A 19,765-nucleotide genomic window follows, 5' to 3' on the forward strand; every position below is an offset into this window, starting at 1 on the left:
TGTTCTTGACCAATCAGACGCGAAAGAGTAGGGGCCCGCCCCTGAGACCCGCCCTCTAACCTTAGTGGCAGGGGAGGAGCGGAGCGCAAACTGGTTTTTAGGATGGAAAATATATAATAGAGCTATTTTCCTTTGGCTCTAGTAACCTCTTACTTGAAGCTTGCTGATTGGTCAGCCCCCGTAAGGGGGCGGGTGCAGAAGTAGCTCCTCCCTCCCGCTGCGCTGCTAGGACCTCCGGGATTCCTAGAGCGGCTGCGGAAGCGCTCTTGGGGGTGGGATTTATGGCTAAAGCTCGCACTTGGTTACTTCCGGCGAGGAACTGTTGGAAAGTGTCGGACGCGGTTCTCCCTTGGCTTGTGAGAACTCCATCTTCCAAGCCTGGGCTGCGGGGAGTTTGCTCTTTGGGTCCCCGGGACTTAGGGACTGGAGAGGAGCGAGTAGGGCATTGTGTCCACACTGGGGTCCTGTCCCTAACCTTGACCCGTCCGGTCTCTGTCTCAGTGGTCAGGAGCTAGTCTAAGGAATCCAGATCCAAATTTCTGTCTACGACCGTGCTTTCTCCTAGAACTAATGAAGTCTTCCGTTCACCTATCAAGCCCTTATGGCTTGAAAGCCGGGACCAGATATGACCATTTTAATGGGTTTCACTCCTATTCCGACTTAAGTTTGGCTTATGATAGAGAGAAGAAACGACTCTGTCTGGAATAATCTAGTCCTGTTATTAATATGAGATGTGTGCTTTCTCATTTCTAAAATTGTGTTTTACGTTGGGCTTGACATCACTTTTTTGTGGTCGTTTATTTGCGTTTTTAAAATCTGGACGTAGTTACTATTAGTAATTTTGTGGGTAAAGTGATAACTGACTTGTAGTCGGTATCTTTATTGAGTGGTTTTCTTTAGTATAGATGACGTCTTTGTCACCTCTCTTGGCTAATAATAATTCCCGACATAGCAGTAAGGTTGTTGACTGCAAAAAGTGCCCTTCAGAAGAGCAGAGAACGAATTGGGTCAGTGTAACGGGCAGCCTCTAGAGACTCTGAGTAGGAATGATAATGACAGAATCCAAGAAAGTTACACACTTAGAGCCTCCAGCTGAGACTTCTCAAGAGCAAGCTGATCTTCTCATAGTGAAAGTGGAAGAAGAGGACTGCTCCTGGATGCAGGCATACAACCGGCCAGTGTTTGAGACTTTTTACCAACGCTTCAAGCACTTCCAGTACCATGAGGCGACAGGACCACGGGATGCTCTCAGCCAGCTCCGGGTACTCTGCTGTGAATGGCTGAGGCCGGAACTGCACACCAAGGAGCAGATCCTAGAGCTGCTAGTGCTGGAGCAGTTCCTCACCATCCTGCCTGAAGAGTTCCAGGCCTGGGTGAGAGAACATCACCCCGAGAGCGGAGAAGAAGCCGTGGCTGTGATCGAGAGTATCCAGAAAGAGCTAGAGGAGCGCCGGCAACAGGTGCGTGGGAGAGGTGCAGTGAGGAGGGAACTGAGCGCTGAGGAGCTGCCAAGCTGTCTTAGCCCTCTGGTGCTTCCGTCGATCACATTCTGATCTTGCTGTTGTTGCTTTAGATGGTCTCACTATGTATCCTTGGGTATTCTGGATTTCCCTTTGTAGACCCGAGTGGACTCCAGCTGACAAAGATCTACTGCTTCTGCCTCACAAGTGCTGGAATTAAACGCATGTTCCATGAGTTTTATAGAATATTGTGTTTCTTCTTTTTCCTCCTCCTCTTCTTCTTTTTGCAAATTATGCTTGTGTTTCTTACGTGCATTTCTTACCTGTTAGAAACAATAGGCATTGCGCCTACCATGTGATTGGCCTATGCTATTTTTCCAGTTTATTGTCATGGAATCTGTTGTATTTAGAGATGAACCAGTGTAATTCTTACATCCTGGTTTCTGGAATTCATGCTTTAGAAGACTTTCTTGACTGCAGTTTATGAAAACCTTTTCTCAGTCCTTATTTATTTATTTATAAAAAGAATCCATTTCATTTTATGTGCTTTGGTATGAAGGTATCAGATCCCCTGGAATCAGAGTTACAGACACATGGGTGCTGGAAATTGAACCCAGGTCCTCTGGAAGAGCAGCCAGTGCCCTTAACCTCTGAGCTGTCTCTGCAGCCCCTTCAGTCCTTTTTTAAATTTGCTTTTTTTTTTTTGCCACCCGAAATTATTATAGGGAGAGAGACCCTGCCTCAGAAATAAAATGCTGTCTTTATCACTTGTTAAATTTCCGCCTGTTCGAGGCATTTGTTTCTGATGTTTGTATTCTAGTTTGTTGATACTATTGGCTGTTTCTGGACCTGCTTTAAAGTTATGTGAGGTATAAACAGTTTTGGCATTTCCTTCCCTCTGCTTTTTCCTTTCAGTATTTTCTCCTTATGAACTTAGAGCTCGATTTGGTGGGACATTCCTTTAATCCTAGCACTTGGGAAGCTGAGACAGGAGGAAGGCCCTGTCTAAAAACAAACAGAACAGAAGCCTATGGGTTTGGAAGAGAGCGAAGGTTGCTTGAGGGTCGCACTCATTCCTCAGAGTGTCTGTGTCTAAGTGGAAGGTGCTGACCTCATCATTTGCACTCTGAGGGTGAGGGGTACTCCAGAGTTCCAGACGGTTCTAGACTTTCGGTCTGCTTTCGCTCACCTTGTGACTCAGATAGCAAGGGGAAGGGGGGTGGCTGATCTTATTGCCGTCCAGAATTTCTAGGAGGAAGTTGTGCCTTGGAGAAGGATAATTATATACTTACACCCTAGGTTGGATTGAGGGCTGAGAGCAGGATAGTAGAAGCTGGTATCACGCTGGACATGAACTAGCTTAATTCTTTTTTTTTAACCTACCTTTCTTTCTTTCGGTTTTTCGAGACAAGGTTTCTCTGTGTAACAGTCCTGGCTGTTCTGGAACTTGTTCTGTAGACCAGGCTGGCCTCAAACTCATAGAAATCTGCCTGCCTCTGCCTCCTGAGTGCTGGGATTAAAGGCATGCGCTACTTTACAGCTAGTTTAAGTCTTTTTTTTTTTTAAATTATTTATTTATTTAACCTGCATGCTTGCACACACACACACATCAGAAGAGGGCACCAGATCTCACTATAGACGGTTATGAGCCACCATGTGGTTCCTGGGAATTGAACTCAGGACCTCTGTAAGAGCAACCTGTGCTCCTAATCACTGATCCATCTCTCCAACCCTAGTTTAAGTCTTTTTTGAGGCAGGGTATAGCCTGGTTTAGCTAAGACCTTGCTGCAGCCTTCCTGTTTTCTGCCTCCTGAGTGCTGGAATTGCAGGCATATGGGACATAAACTAACTTAAATCTTAGTCTGACCAGCAGTGGCTTCCTGAGTCTTGTAATGACCTTTTCATCCTCCCTTTTCTTCTCCCGTCTTTACCTTTATCCCCCCTCTCGGCGTCTTAGGGTTCCTGGGTTGGATCAAATACCCTATTTTGCATCAGAGAAAGTTTGGAACCCTCTCTGTCCCTGGGTTTCTTCTCCCCCTTTGCCTTTGGCTGCCTTCTCTTTAAAAATAATTATTTAAAAATTTGTGTGTGTGTGTGTACGTGCATGTATGCACAAGTGTGTTGGTACCCTCAGAGGCCAGAAGAGGACACTGGATTCCCTGGAACTGGAAATACAGATGGTTGTGAGCCACCAAGTGCTGGGAACTGAACCTGGGTCCTCTGGAAGAGAAGCCAGTGCTCTTGACCGCTGGGCCATCTCTGCAGCCCCTCCTTTAATCTTTCAGGTGTTACAGAGTGACACCAACCTTCCCTAGCCTCTCCTGCTAAAGCGGGTCTCATCTGTTCTGTCCTGTAATTGTGTTTCTTTCCCATCTAACATGGAGCTCATAATTGTGTATTTGCATATGGTTATGTCGCATGGAAGTCATTTCCTTGTAGAAGTAATCCATGTTTGTTAACCTGCTATTTAATCAGAGCCTGGCTCCTTTAGACACAAGTTCGATACTGGGCAAGGGGACAGACAGGTGACAGTCTAATGGACTCTAACGGGTTCTTTCCCATTCCCGTCTATGATTTTGCTGATTGTTTGTAGTTGTGGTTGTTAGATTGTCACATGTCCTGAAGTGCTTTCTCAGAAGATGGTACCACCCGGAGCCACGCAGGAGCCCTTCAGTCACCGGTTTCTTCCCGTGGAGGCCCAGTCTAATCAAGAGTCACGGAATCTTCTGGAGGAAAACAGTAAGGCTCATTTCAGTGCAGCCGATGTGACTAGAACATGGGGCTCTGGTCACATGGGCAAAAGAGGGCCTAGTAGAGTACGGGCGGGCGACTCCCTTGAGAGAGGGACAGCCTTTTGGATTTCTGAGACTGTATCACACTTTCGCTCAAAATCCATGAACTGGGGATGTGGTTCAGTAACAGACGTTTGCCTAGCATGCATGGAGCTCTGGGTTCTGTCCCCAGGACCACATGAACCAGGAATGGAACACCCTGTGATCCAGCACAGGAGGCAGAGGCAGGAGAATCATCAGGGTCATCCTGGCTACAGAGCAGGTTTGTCGTGGACCTCTCAAGACCCTGTCTCAGAAACAAGTAAAGCACAGCTAAGGAAACCATAATAGAGACAGGACATGCATAGCACAGCAGTGGAGTGTTTCTTTAGTAAGACTAAATTCTGGGTGCCATTCCCAGGACCTTCCTCCAAAAGCAGAAATATGGCAAAAATGATGATGGAGACTTGCGGGGGTATTCTGTGTTGCATAGGTCAGTCAGAGAAAGAGGTCCCTCCAAGAAGAGATGTTAAGGCCCGTGTGGCAGCAGGAAGGCCCAGCCTCAGATGAACTGAACCCCGAACAGCCATACAAAGGTGTATTTATTGATTATTACACTAAGTTATTTTTTGGGTAAAGAATTTCCTCATACCAAGGTCTTACCTAATCTGTATGTCTCTCTGAAGGAAAGTGTCTCATGCCCTCTTTTAGTCTTTTATCATTTGCAGTACACAGTAATCCAAGAGCCTTGGGTGCACCAGGGGCATCCTGTGACCAAAGTCAGGTGAAGGTCAGAGTGCTCTACCATTTACCCTGGATACAGTGAAAACTGTTCTAATGTCTACCCCCAGATAGTGACTCTGCTAAATTCCTACAGCAGAAGACAATGTCTCTAAGTATAGGGACTACTTAGAGAGTTTTAGAAGATTTTTTTTAACATTTATTTTTATTTTATACGTATGAGTGTTTTCTCTGCATGTCTATGCACACCATGTGCCTGCAGTACCTGCAGAGTCCAGAAGAGGCATTGGTTCCCCTGGAACTAGAATTGCTGGTGTTTAGGCAGTGGGCCCACACCTTTAATCACAGCACTCAGGAGGCAGAGGCAGAGGCAGAGGCAGATGGATGAATCTGAGTTCAAGGCCAGCCTGGTCTACAGAAATAAAAAATTATAGGTGGTTGTTAGTTGCCTGATGTGGGTGCTGGAAACCGAACTCTGGTTATCTGCAAGAACAGTGTGCTTGTAACCACTAAGCCATCTCTCCAGCCCCACACCCTGTTTGTTTTGAGATCTGGTCTCATGTAGCCCAGCTGGCCTCAAACTCACTATTAACTGATAATGGCTTGAATCCTTGATCCCCCAGTCTCTACCTCTAAGACTGCTGAGATTACAGGTATGCACCACCATGTCTGCTTCTGTGATGCTAGGGGCCCAATACATGTCCCAGTCTCCCCGGCAAATACTCCTACTTTTAAAGATACTTTAGTTAAACCTCTTTGTATGCAGTACATTTTGATAGGCAAATATCATAACAGAGTAAAGAATACTATTATATAATACTGTCCTTTTGGAACGATGGGATGGTCCAAGATCTTTTTGGGAAACATCACTTGGCAAAGATCTGAGAATGCCATACTTTTAATGTGGTTAGGTTTGTCACATCAATACTTAACTCCTGGTACCCACTTCTTGTTTTAATTAGCTTTCAGTTGCTGTGATAAAGCATGTCTTAGTTAAGATTTCTATTGCTGCAACAAAACATCATCACCGTAAAGCAACTTGGGGAGGAAGGGTTTTTTAGACTTAAACTTCAACATTGCTATTCATCAATGAAGGACGTCAGGACAGGAACTCAAATGAGGCAGGATCCTGGAGGCAGGACGTGATGCAGAGGCCATGGAGGAAAATTGCTTACTGGCTTGCTTCCCATGGCTTGCTCAACCCACTTTCTTATAGAACCCAGGCCCAGCAGTGCAGGGATGGCACCTCCCGCCATGGGCACCTCCCCCATTGATCATTAAATGAGAACGCCTTACAGCTGGATCTCAAGTAGGCATTTCTGCAGCTGAGGCTCCTTCCTCTGTTGACTCCAGCTTGTGCCAATTTGACACACAAAACCTCCCAGTACAAAACATTATAGCCAAAAGCAAGTTGGTGAGGAAAGGGTTATTTCATGATAAAGCTTTTAGTCCGTCATCCAGAGAAGTTAGGCCAGGAGCTCAAGGGAGGAACCTGGAAGCAGGAACTGCTGCAAAGACCACGGAAGAGTGCTGGCTAACTCCTTCTAGTTTGTTCAGCTTGCTCTATAGCATCTAGGACCACCAGCTCAGAGGTGGCATTGCTCAGTGACCTGGGCCCTCTCGCTTTGATCATCAGTCAAGACAGTGCCCTACAGACTTGTGTATGGAGGCATTTTCTTAACTAAAAGTCCCTCTTAGATGTCCCCAGCTTGAGAAAAGTTGACAGAACACTATCCAGTGCATTTCTGTTCTTACTACTTTAGTGTATTTGTGGCCTTGCTGGGAACAGTGAATGAACAATGCTTAGTAACTTTAAAGATGAGGAAACAGATTTCTAGCAGTGTGCATGTGGATGTTTGTCAACCTGTGACTGAGACCAAACATGGAATTTATTCCATGCAATGAATGTCATTCAAGTTGTAAACAAAAGTTTCTTTTTTGTTTTTTGTGAGGCCTCAATATAAATATTGCCCCTCCCCGCTTTGAGACAGGGTTTCATGTAGTTCTGGTTGTCCTGGAATTCACTATGTAAACCATGCTGGTCTTGAACTCACAGAGATCCTCTTTCCTGCCTCTGTCTCCTGAGTGCTGGTATTAAAGGGTGTGTACTACCACTTCTGGCTTTAATCCTACTCTTAAAATCATTTTAAGTTGATCAATAAGAAAAACTCAAAAATTCAATTGTGTTCATTAGACCTGTGTAAAGTGAAGATTGCTCTTTCCCAGCCACCCAGACCCGAATAATCACACAAAAGCTATATTAATTACAACATTGTTTGGCTAATGGCTCAGGCGTGATCCTAGCTAGCTCTTACATCTTAACCACTTTCTATTAATCTGTGTATTGCCAAGAGTCTGTGGCTTACTGGTAAAGTTCTGATATCTTTTTCCTTCGGCAGCTACATGACATCTCCTTGACCCCACCTACTCTCTATATATCTCTGTTCAGATTTCCCACCTGGCTTTATTCTGCTAAGCCATTGGCCAAAACAGCTTTATTTATCAACCAATAAGAGCAACACATATACAGAAGGACATCCATCCCACATCACCTTGTTAACAGACTAGTCCATACTGCTGGGCACAGTGGTACCTGCCTGTGGTACCAGCAACTTGAGAAGCTGAGGCAGGAGGATCTGATTAGTCCAGGAGTTTGAGTGAGACAGAATCTGGCCTGTACTGAGATCTGAAGGTGACTTGTTACCCCAGTAAAAATCTGTGAAACTCTGAGCCCTGGGAAATATCAGTTTGCCCTAAGCATAGCAGGGATTAGCTGGACCAAAGCAGGGAGACTGAGAAATTTTGTTTTTAGACAGGGTCTCACTAAGTGTCTTTGGCTGGCCTTGAACTCATAAAAGTCCACTGACCTCTGCCTCCTGAGCATTAGGATTAAAGCCTGGGCCCCCATGCCCAGTTAGTCAGTGTTCTGGGAGAAGAGGGAATAAGGAGTGGTGGGACAGGTCCAGAATGTATAGGGTCCTGAAAGCCAAGGTGGCTCCGTGGGCAAAGGAGGGGCATGCTGGCTGATGGCACCGAGAAGCTCCAAATAGTCTTATTTATACCTTTTCTCCACTCTCAGCCCATCCTGTTCTCCAGGTTCCTTCTGTTCCCCCGAAGGACAGCCAGGAGCTGACAGCCTCGCTTCTCTCAGCCGGGTCCCAGGTGAGCTAGCCCTCCTCTGTCCTCCATGAGAACCCATGCCCCTCCCCAGCCTCCATCCCCACCAGTCCTGGTTTTGTTTCTGCTTACTGGGACAGAATACCCTGATAGACACAGCTTATAAAAGAGAGGGGTTATTTTAGCTCCCTCTCCAGGTTACAGTGCGCCATCGCGAGGAGGTTAGCGTGGCAGGAACCTATCCACAGTCCAGAGCAGAAAAAAAGAAAGGCATGCCCACTCAGCTAGCCCTCTCTACTCTTACACAATCCAGGAGCCAAACCCAGGCTGTGGTGCCACCCACAGAAGGCTGGGTCTTCCCACAGCAGTTTCCTTAATTAAGAAACGATTCAGAGGTCTTTCCATAGGCCAGCTTGTTCTAGACATTCCCTCGTGGATACTCACGGAGATTCTAGGTGTGACACCGTCTTTACCAGGTACCTCACTAGCTTCCAGGCCCATCTCCAGTGGATGGTTTCCATTCATTGCCTTCTTTTTCCTTTCTGCTTAATGTTTCCCTTTTGGATGCACAATCTCTCCCCTGGCTTCTGACTTGGGGCCCCAGGTTCACACACAGGGAGTGGGAATTTAGCGGAGATCTCCCATTTCAGAAGTTGGTGAAAATGGAAGATGTGGCTGATGTGGCTGTGTCCTTCATCCTGGAGGAATGGGGACATTTGGACCAGTCCCAGAAGTCTCTTAGTAGGGATGACAGAAAGGAGAATTGTGAGCGTATCACTCCTGTGGGTAAGAATTGTCCACCTGCATGAGGAGGACTCCCCGGTTTTGTTACCTTGTAAAGAGTTTGTGTAGCATGTTTCAACCGCTATGGCTTTACTTTATAATCTTTCAAAGTTTTTTATTTTGTGTTATATGTATGAATATTTTGTCTTCATGTATGTGTACCATGTGCATGCCTGGTGCCCACAGAGGCCAAAGGAGGGTGTTGAATCCTCTGGAGTTGGAGATGGCTGTGAGCCACCCTGTAGGTGCTGGGAATCACACCTGGGTCCTGTGCCAAAGCAGCCAGTGCTCCTAACTACTGACCCATCACTCCAGTCCCCTTTACTTTTATAATCTATGAAAGGAAATCAACCAGCCTTTCCTGAAGATTATTTCTAGCTTACAAAGGATGAGGTTGAAGGACTGTTAGTACAAGGAAGGTAGTTTTTAAAATTCTTACTGTTTTTACCTTGTTTATTGTGTATATGTATGATGTGTTTGTTTGCCATAGTATGGAGGGCAAAGGACACCTTTTTTTCTTCTGAGACAGGATCTTACTCTGTAGTCCTGGTTGGCCTGGACTTGCTATGTAGACCAGGCTATCCTCAAACTGACAGAGCTCCACCTGCCTCTGCCTCCCAAAAGCTGGAATTAAAGTGTGCGCTATCTTGCCTGCACAGGACAACTTTGTGGGACCAGTTCTGTTTATCCACCTTTATATTAGTTACAGGGATCAAGCAGGCTGCCAGGCCTGCACAGCAAGTGACGGTTCCTGATGAGTCATGTGACCAGCCCTGTGTGTGTTTTCAGATTTTTATGTGTGCGAGTGTTTTGCCTGCATGTATCTGTGTGCACCACACGCATGCCTGGTGCCTCTGGAGGCCACAAGAGGGTGTACTCTTAACTACTCTCTCTCTCCAGCGTGTTTTTGGTTTTTTTGAGACAGTCTCAATACGTATAGTCCAGATGGCCTTGAATTCCTGGTACTCCTGCTTCAACCTTCCAGGTGCTAGAGTTAACAGACCCAGTTATCCAGGGAACATTTTTACAATCTAGAAGTTACTAAATTTGGGGTTTTTTGGGGGGGGAAGGTAGGGGTTGGTTGTTTTTGAGGGTTTTTTGTTTGTTTGTTTTTTCCCTCTATAGCTGTGACTGGCCTGGAACTCACTGTATATATCAGGCTGGCCTCAAACTGACAGGGACTGGCTTGGCTTCTCTCTGCCTCCTAAGTGTTGGAATTAAAGGTGTTTGCCACCACACCCAGGGATGCTAAATTGTGACACAATGATTTCTTTTGTTTTTTAATTATTTTTATTTTATGTGTGAGTGCCTACATGTATGTATATGAACTATGGCCTTGTGCCAGAGGAGGCCAGAGAGGGTGTCAGATCCTCCTGGGGCCTGAGTTACAGTAAGTGAGGCACCCAACATGGGGGTTGGAGACTCCAGTCTTTTGTAAGAGCAGTACATGCTCTTCATTACCAAGCCATTTCTCCTGTCCAGCCCAAGTTAGGTAATTCTTAGCCAAATAGTCCTCAGCTACAAAAATTCCTGTGTTCATTACTTTTCTCGTTTCTGGAACAGGATCCCTGACAAGTAACATTAGGGAAGAAATTATTATTTGGGTTCACACTTTGAGGGGACAGCCATCATGACGAGGAAGGCCTGGCACAGATGCTTTCTGTTTTGTTTTGTTTTCTTTTTTTCTTTTTTTTCTTTTTTTTTTTTTGAGACAGGGTTTCTCTGTAGCTTTTGCTGCCTGTCCTGGAACTAGCTCTTGTAGACCAGGCTGGCCTCGAACTCACAGAGATCCACCTGCCTCGGCCTCCTGAGTGCTGGGATTAAAGGTGTGCAACCACCACTGCCAGGCGCTTTCTGTTTTCTATATAGTCCAAAGCCCCTGGAACGGTGCTATTCTTGTTCAAGGTGGGTCTTCCTTCTGGAAGTACCTTTCCATGTCCAGATACTTGTTTCCTAGGTGATGATTAGCCCTGAGAACATATGAGATTTCACTATGTCTTAGTAGGGTGGTGATTACTGTATCTCAGTAGCATTGGTTCTTTGCTGCCTTTGTACTCATTTTCCATTCCCATTCTCATCACCAATCAATCTACCCTCCCCTTTTTGTTTGTTTGTTTTTCAAGACAGGGTTTCTCTGTGGGACAGTTCTGGCTCTCCTAGAATGCACTGTAGACCAGGCTGGCCTTGAACTCACAGAGATCTGCCTACCTCTACCTCCCAAGTGCTGGGATTGAAGGCCTGTGCCACCCTCCAGCCCCTTTTTACATTTACTTATTTGTTGGTGGTTGATCTGGACATTTTTCAGTGACAGGGTCCTGAGGGGAAGGACCAGACCAGGTGATGAGAAGATTAAAGAAGACAAGAAAATTTGGGATCAGGAGTTTCGGTACAAATTGATGGCTCATGCAAATTTATTAAGAAGAGCAACATCTTATGTACAGCTTGCAGGAGGAAAAATGGGACAAAGTCAGCACAGCCTGTCACACAGTGGGACAGAGTCAGCAGGAAGCTAATCAAGCAGTGTTGCCAAAGGGAACAGAGGACGTCTCAGCTGCATCACAGACACACTGCTCACCAGCCTTGGGACTGATAACCACAGGCCTTCAGGGGGGGGAAAGTTGAATTCTCAGGATCCAGAAAATGTCAGCTCCCCACAAGGCCTGACCCCAGGCCATTACTGGCTTTGACAAGCAAGTTCCTGGGTTTAGACAAGGAACTCATCCTTTTTCATACGTCATAGCCTCAGGGAATGTCCTGGACTGGGTAGTGTGTGTGTCGCAGCGTGCGTATGGCGGTCAGAGGACAATTCGTAGGAGCCAGTTCTCTCCTTTCACCATAAGGGTTCCAGGAATCCTAATGTCATCAGGATGGTCCCACTGAGCCATCTCTCCAGCACCTGTATTTTGTTCAATTTGTTTGGATCATAGAAGTAGTCTTTCAATTTATTTTTTATTTTATGTGTGTTGGTGTTTCGCCTGCATGTATGTCTTTGTGAGGGTGTCAGATCTTGGAGTTACAGACAGTTGTTAGCTGCCATGTCGGTACTGGGAATTGATCCCAGGTCTGCTGGAAGAGCAGTCAGTGCTCTTAACCACTGAGCCGTCTCTCCAGCCCCCATAGAGGTAGCCTTTTAGCTCAGTGATTTAGTTATATATTAAATCTATTGTTTTCTGGACTGGGAAGATGGCTTAGTGTCTAAGAGTACTTGCAGTCTTCTAGTGGACCTGAGTTGGGTTCCTGGCACCCATGTCAAGCAGCTCGCAGCTGCCTGTAGCTCCAGTCTCAGGGGATCTGGCGTAGTCTTCTAGATGCCAAGGCTACCAGCACACATGTCATAAATAGAGACCCATAAATAGAAAAAAATAAGTGTTATATTTTATTAAAATATTTTCTTCATTCTCTTTTAAATTAACACAGAGATACTTACCAGTTATCAGAGGTGTGTGTGTGTGTATGTAGTATGTGAGTGCGTTGGGTACTCATTCAGGTTTTATGCAGAATTGTAAGTTCAAATCCAGCCACACTTGTTTACTATGTCATTTATTTTTCTTTTATGTGCATTGGTGTTTTGCTTGCATATATGTCTGTGTAAGGGTGTCAGATCTTGGAGTTATAGACAATTGTTAGCTGCCATGTGTGTGCTGAGAATTGAACCCAATTGGAAGAGCAGTCAGTGCTCTTAACTGCCGAGCCATCTCTCCAGCCCCTTACTGTGTCATTCTTGAGTTCTGATTTTTTTTTGTCTCTCTTTGTGTGTGTGTGTGATTCTGCAGGTTGAACCTCTAACATTCTACTAATCCGCATGGGCTCATGTACACGGAGATACATCCCCAGCCTCCTCCCCACCTTTGTTTTTCTTTTGAGACACGGACTCTATGCATCCCTAGCTAGCCTAAAAATTGATTTGTAGACCAGGCTAGCCTCAAACTCTCAGAGATCTGCCTGCCTCTGCCTCCGAAGTGCTGGGATTAAAGGCGTGCATCATCACACCCAACCCCCTTTTATACTTTCGGTGTTGAGAAAGGGTCTTGGGAAGTTAGTTGTCCTGTCTGACCTAGACTTTTGATCCTTCTGTTTTGGCCTCAAGTAGCAGGGATTCCAGGCCTGTGCCACCAGGCCTGGCTACGCCATTGTCATTCCAGCAGCTTAACAGCTTCACTATATCCCCTGCCCCGAGACCATGTTCAGGGTCTCTGCCTCTTACCTTCTCTCCTTTAGAAGGCCACATTCTATCATTTCATACCTGCAGATTGCTGATAGCATCATAGAAGGCCAGAAGTTTAAAAAAAATACTTACCAGGGGGCTGGAGAGATGGCTCAGTGGTTAAGAGCATTGCCTGCTCTTCCAAAGGTCATGAGTTCAATTCCCAGCAATCACATGATGGCTCAAAACCGTTTGTAATGAGGTTTGGTGCCCTCTTCTGGCCTGCAGACACACATGCAGACAGAATATTGTATACATAATAAATAAATATTTAAAAAAAATACTTACCATATTTTAAAGTAAATTTTTAAAAAAAATAAGTCCATAAATATAGACTCATCTGTAGTGCTATTGGTAGAGTGCTTGCTTAGAGTGCAGAGGCCTGGGAGCCACCCCGAGCACTGCATAAACAAGACATGGTGTCTCACACCTGCCATCCTAACACTCTCCTCCCTCCTTTCCCTTTTCTTTCTTTGTGTAGTCTGGGTCTTGTAGCTCAGGCTGGCCTTGAGCTCTGTGTAGCCAAGGATGACCTTGAACTTCTGCTCTACCTCCTGCCTGCCTCTACCTCCAGGAGTAGGTAATTGCACAGCTGGAGGTAGAACCCAGAGCTCTCTGTCGCTTGACCAGCACTGCACCGGCTGAGCTGCCTCCCCGCCGTCCTGCCGATCTCTGTCCTCTCCCTGTGTGGTCATTTTCCAAAGCCGTGCACTCCTAACTCGCTTGCTTCCCTAGTCTCCTCCTCTGCTACTCTGTCCCCTTCTGCAGTGTGGGCACTAGCTGATTGCCTGTTTCTTCTCTCATTTCAGATTCTGAGTCCAGGGAGGGCAACTTAGAGCTTGTGGCACGGCAGATCTCTGGTGGCGCTGACTCACACTGGGGGGCAGCAGGAAGCACAGAGAGCAATGGCGCTCAGAGTCAAGAGCTTGCAGAAGTTAGCGACCTAAAGAACATGGCGCAGAGGTGGCAGGTGAACCCCACTGTGGGGAAGTCAAGGCAGAAAAAAGCTCTGAACTCAGGCCCAGATGGCAGCCGTAAGCAGAAATCCAACGGTGAGCGAGGTCACAGATGCGCTGACTGTGGGAAGTTTTTCCTCCAAGCCTCAAACTTCATTCAGCATCGCAGAATCCACACAGGAGAGAAACCATTTAAGTGCGGGGAATGTGGGAAAAGCTACAATCAGCGGGTGCACCTCACTCAGCACCAGCGAGTCCACACTGGCGAGAAGCCCTACAAGTGCCAGGTGTGCGGGAAAGCCTTCCGCGTGAGCTCCCACCTGGTGCAGCACCACAGCGTTCACAGCGGGGAGAGGCCCTATGGCTGTAATGAGTGTGGGAAGAGCTTCGGCCGCCACTCGCACCTGATCGAGCACCTGAAACGCCACTTCAGAGAGAAATCCCAAAGATGTACGTCTGGGGAGCATGTGTTTTGGGAGTGGCTAGAAGCAAACGTTGATTTATTAGCTTAGTAGGAAAGAACAGATGGGCCGGCAGGGTGGCATACACCCTTCATTCTGGCACTCAGGAGTAGGGGCGGGAGGATGGATATGAATTAAAAACTAGCCTGGTCTACTTAGTTCTAGGCTAACCAGAGCTACATACTGAGACCTTGTCTCACACAATAACTGACAAAAACAAACCAGCCCCCCCCCCAAAAAAAAACAGATGAATTGTGGTAATAGACAAAGTTATAGCTTAGTTATTCTTAATTTAAGCTTTAAAAAATTTAAAATATTTATTTTTCTGTTCTCTTTTGAGAGTGTATCTCATTTAGCTCAAGCTAGCCTTGGACTCTATGTAGCCAGATACAGCACTGAACTTCTGATTCTCCTGCTTCAGCCTCCTGAACACTAGGATTGCCGTGTAGCCTGGGCTGGTCTCCAATTTGCAACCCTCTTGTCTCAGCCTCCCAAGTGCTGGATCATAGGAGTGAGTCAATATGCCTAGCTCCTCACACCCCCTCTCTCAGTTCATCCTATATAGCCCAGGCTGGCCTTGAACTCATGTAGTATAGGCTAGCCTCAAACCTTATATTCTCCTGCTTTAGCCCCCCAGCTGTTGGGGTTATGAGCAGGTGCCACTATTCCTGACCTAGTAAGTCTCTACCTCTCTCCTCTCTCTTGTCTGTCTGTCTGTCTGTCTGTCTGTCTATCTATCTATCTATATCTTTTATGTGCATTTGTGTTTTGTCTGCATGTATGTCTGTGTGGGGGTGTCAGATCTTGAAGTTACAGATAGTTGTGAGCTGCCCTGTGAGTGCTGGGAATTGAACTCGGGTCCTCTGGAAGAACAGTTAATGCTCTTAATTGCTAAGCCGTCTCTCCAGCCCTGTTTTGTTGTTGTTGTTTTAATCTTATTCTTTTCATTAGCTCAGTACCAATGTTCTTTCCATTGCTGTTGGCATTAGTTAGATACATATGTCCCCTTTTGTTATTCCTAATATGCTACATTTTTTTTTCTGTAAAAGGAATTAAGAACCAAAGTTTAAAGTTGTGTTTGCCCTTTACTTTTTTAGGTAGTGACAAAAGAAGTAAGAACACTGAACTGAATGTTAAGAAACTTCCAGAATTTTCAGAAGGAGACATGGAACTATCAGAAGAAATCCAAAGTAATGCTTCTCAGGTTGAAGGTTATAATGAAGGCTATGAACACCAAGATAGGGCAGGTAGACAGCAGGGAATTGTGAGAGAGATCCCGGGACAGCCTCCTTCAAAGAGGATGAATTGCAGTGAATTCAGCTCCGTCCACAAAAAGTCTTCCCCGGGAGAGCGGCCACATAAGTGTGACGAATGTGGGAAAAGCTTCATTCAGAGTGCACACCTTATTCAGCACCGCCGCATCCATACTGGGGAGAAGCCATTTCGGTGTGAGGAATGTGGGAAAAGCTACAATCAACGTGTCCACCTCACTCAGCATCACCGGGTTCACACTGGTGAAAAGCCCTACACCTGTCATTTATGTGGGAAAGCCTTCCGAGTGAGGTCCCATCTCGTCCAGCACCAGAGTGTGCACAGCAGGGAGAGGCCCTTCAAGTGTAATGAGTGTGGGAAGGGATTTGGGAGGCGTTCACATCTGGCCGGCCACCTCCGACTCCACTCTCGAGAGAAGTCGCACCAGTGCCATGAGTGTGGAGAGATCTTCTTCCAGTATGTCAGCCTCCTTGAACACCAAGTGCTCCATGTGGGCCAGAAAGGGGAGAAGAACGGCGTCTGTGAAGAAGCCTATAGCTGGAACTTGACTGTGATAGAAGACAAGAAGCTGGAGTTAGAGGAGCAGCCGTACCAGTGTGATACCTGCGGGAAAGCCTTTAGTTACAGTTCCGACCTTATTCAGCACTACAGAACTCACACTGCCGAGAAACCCCAGAAATGTGATGCATGCAGAGACAGTGCCTGCCAGTGTCCCCACACAAAACAGCATCCGAAAAGCTGCCCCGACGGGAAGTCCCATCAGTGCAGTGAATGTGGGCAGGGCTTCGGTCTGAAGTCTCATCTCAGTCAACACCAGAGAATCCACACTGGGGAGAAGCCCTTCCAGTGCAAAGAATGTGGAATGAGTTTCAGTTGGAGCTGTAGCCTCTTTAAACATCTGCGAAGCCATGAGAGGACAGATTCCCAAACACCTGAAGCGTGAAGGAGCCTGTTTCTGTTGGGAAACAGCCTGGTTTTAGAGCATTCCATGGCTGACATAATGTAACGACAACAAGAATTTTTCCATCTTAACCATCAAACCTACAGGCGAGGGGGAACCCTGCAGGTAGAACTTAGCTTTCAGGGACACTGTCGCCTCCATGGAGTGTTCTGGTTAGCGTCTTCATGCTTAGAAATCTAGATGAAAAGAGACCCTCTGGCTAGGTATGGTGGTGCTCGCCTGTAAGCCTTGGGAGGCAGAGGCAGGAATATTTGGTTTATATAGCAAGTTCCACACCAGCCAGAGCTATACAGTGAGACCCCTGAGTGAGAGAGACAGACAGAGACAGACAGACACACACACACACACACCTCTGGGTACTGTAGATGAAGGGAAGTCTTGACATTGTTTCTTTGAAGCTCAGAAAAAACAAAGAAGCCTCATGAGTGCAGTAGAAATTAGCCTGTAGTTTCCACCACAACAGCACAGCTGTTCAGAGAATCGTGCATTGACAGGAACTGTGGCAAGGTGCCCATCTTTCCAGAAACGGCTAGCCCAACCACCCCAGTCATTGTTCCCATCCTGAGTATTAAACCTTTGGGAAAGAAGTTGACTTGAAGTTTTTCTCTTTGTCAAAATTGGGGTTCAGAGGATGGGTGGGACATGTTCTTGCTGCTGCCTCCAGTTTACAGCTTTTCTAGACAGCACAACTTGTTTTCATCTTGATTCTGCTAGCAACAAGGTCAGCTAGTATTAAGTACCTGAGGTTCGGCGAGATGGCTCAGTGGGGAAAAGGGCTGACTACCAAGTCTTGACATTGACAACTTGAGTTCCGTCTGCAGGAGCCACGTAGTGGAAGGAGAGAACTGACTTCTGTGAATTGTCCTCTGACCTCCACACATGTGCTTTGGTACTTGCATACACTAACACATAAGTTTTTAAGAGTTTGACTTGTTAGGTGTGGTGGTGTAACTCTGGCCATCCAGAGCCAGACAGTGAGACCATGTCTCCAAAAAACAAAGTGGAAAACTGGACGGTGGTGTCACATGCCTTTAATTCCACCAGTCAAGAGGCAGAGGCAGGTGGATCTTGTAAGTTCTAGGCCAGCCTGGTCTACAGAGTGAATTCCAGGACAGCCAGGGAATATACAGAAAAACCCTAAAAAAAAAAAAGGAAGAAAGAAAGAAAGAAAAAAAAGAGAAAGAAAGGTAGGTTGTGTGGCAGAAAAAAAGCTATTTTTTTTTTCAACTGGAAAAAGTTTAATTTGTAAATTTATGAGAAATGAGGGATGCTGGTCAATAATCACATAAGTTACAGGAGGGGGGTCTTTGCAAAGGACAAGCTGCTTAGTGGACTGGCTTATAGTGCAGATAAAGTGAACAGCTAAATCTTTCTAATGAATGGGACCAAGTTTTATTATTAAAGAATTTTAAACCACAGAGAAACACTGTCTCGAAAAACCAAAAAAAAAAAAAAAAAAGAATTTTGCCCTTGTGTACCTAGTCACAGCATGGTGGTGTAGAGACCCAAGCTAACTTGAACTCATTATGTAGGGGGCGGAAAGATGACTTTGAATTGATCCTCCTGCCTCCACCACCCAGTGATAGGATCACAGGTGTGTACCACCATGCTGGATTGGATGTGGATCTAGGGATCAAACCCAGGGGTTCATGCATTTTAGACTACCAACTGAGACATATCCCCAGCCTTGCCCCACTTTGCCCTGCTGCCAAACCATTTTTAACTACTAAGTGTGTGCTCTGTGATTCACCACACACTGCAATTGCCTTGCCTAGGACTTCCTCCCTTTATGCCTCCAGCCAGTGGCCGATGTGATCTATGACACTCTGATTCATTGGCCCCACGGGGGGGAAACTGCTGTTGCCTGAGCTCCAGAACCCCGCTGGGGATCAGGCCAAAGTTAAATTCTACCAGAACTACAGCAAGCTTGATGTCCTTTACTTTTGAGTGTGTCGTGTGTGAAACCAAGCACACACGTACCAGAGGACAACCTCACCTCACCTTGTTATTCACTGCTGCGTATACCAGGCTGGCTGGCTCTGAGGATTCCCACCACTCTCCTGTTCCCGCCTCCCATCACCTAGTAGGGGTTTGCTGGGATTACAGCTCCTTGTGCTACTGCACATGGCTTTTTAAAAACATGTTCTGGGAATCTGATCTCAACATATCGAGCTTGCACAAGTACTCTGCTCACTGAGTCATCTCCCCAGACTCGAGGAGCATGCCCTTAGTCACATGGCTCTGACCCCTGTCTCTGGTGCTGCTTGGTCTCAGACAGTTGGTGCCATTCATTGGGAAGTAGCTTGGTCACTCACTATGAGGCAAGGAGGGCTCTTGGTTGATGATGACTGGAGTATTGACAATCCTTGGTAAGGTGGGCTCTGTTCAGTTGCTGACATTGACTTGTGAAGTGGGGTGGGATATGGTATATCCCATGATATACCATATATGATGATAACTTGAGATGTAGTTTGCAGCTATACTTAGCACCCATTGATTAGAGGCTAGAGGCTACTTCCTTCAAGGAAGAGTGCAACAGGATAGTGTACATACAGAACTCCCCCCATCAAAGTGACCTATGGCTAGCTATTTACCAAGGTGGGTGTACTCTATAATAAAGGGGAACAAAGTTCCATTTTCCTGACCCATTACAATACAAGTATATGGGAATCAGGTAAATGGTATCCCAGCCCAGGTCTGTATCGGATTCAGTGGGTTACATAAACTTCAGTAAATGACGTCCCTCCTGCTGTGGGATAATTCTCTTGTACACTGTAAAGATTTGTCACTCATATTGGTTTAATAAAACACTGATTGGCCAGTAACCAGGCAGAGAGTATAGGTGGGGCAACCAGACTAGGAGAATTCTGGGAAGAGGAAAGGTAGAGATGTAGTTGTCAGCCAGATGCAGAGAATGAGATGTCTTACTGAGAAAAGGTACTAGGCCACATTAGCTAGACATAGATAAGAAGTATGGGTTAAGTTAAGTTGTAAGAGCTAGTTAGTAATAAGCCTGAGCAGTAGGTGAAAACGTTTATA

At 46.2% G+C, this 19,765-nt stretch overlaps 1 protein-coding gene across 1 annotated transcript; it reads left to right on the forward strand.

Annotated features, from left to right (window-relative positions):
• Positions 1 to 39: 39 nt before the first annotated feature.
• Zkscan5 (zinc finger with KRAB and SCAN domains 5) lies at positions 40 to 18,160 on the forward strand. The gene is made up of 6 exons (XM_075972993.1): positions 40 to 1,460; positions 4,067 to 4,199; positions 8,052 to 8,134; positions 8,740 to 8,875; positions 13,886 to 14,482; positions 15,591 to 18,160. Exons 1-6 carry the CDS (start codon positions 1,047 to 1,049, stop codon positions 16,706 to 16,708), a joined length of 2,481 nt encoding a protein of 826 aa, XP_075829108.1. The 5' UTR covers positions 40 to 1,046; the 3' UTR covers positions 16,709 to 18,160.
• Positions 18,161 to 19,765: the final 1,605 nt, after the last annotated feature.

The sequence above is a fragment of the Microtus pennsylvanicus genome, chromosome 1 (genome assembly GCF_037038515.1).
Source record: "Microtus pennsylvanicus isolate mMicPen1 chromosome 1, mMicPen1.hap1, whole genome shotgun sequence".
NCBI classification, from domain to species: Eukaryota; Metazoa; Chordata; class Mammalia; order Rodentia; family Cricetidae; genus Microtus; species Microtus pennsylvanicus.

Coding starts and splice junctions, on each gene's coding strand:
- Zkscan5 (XM_075972993.1), top strand. CDS start 1,047: ATGATAATGACAGAATCCAAGAAAGTTACACACTTAGAGCCTCCAGCT. Junction 4,200..8,051: donor GAATCTTCTGGAGGAAAACA/GTAAGGCTCATT, acceptor CTCCACTCTCAG/CCCATCCTGTTCTCCAGGTT. Junction 8,876..13,885: donor TGAGCGTATCACTCCTGTGG/GTAAGAATTGTC, acceptor CTCTCATTTCAG/ATTCTGAGTCCAGGGAGGGC.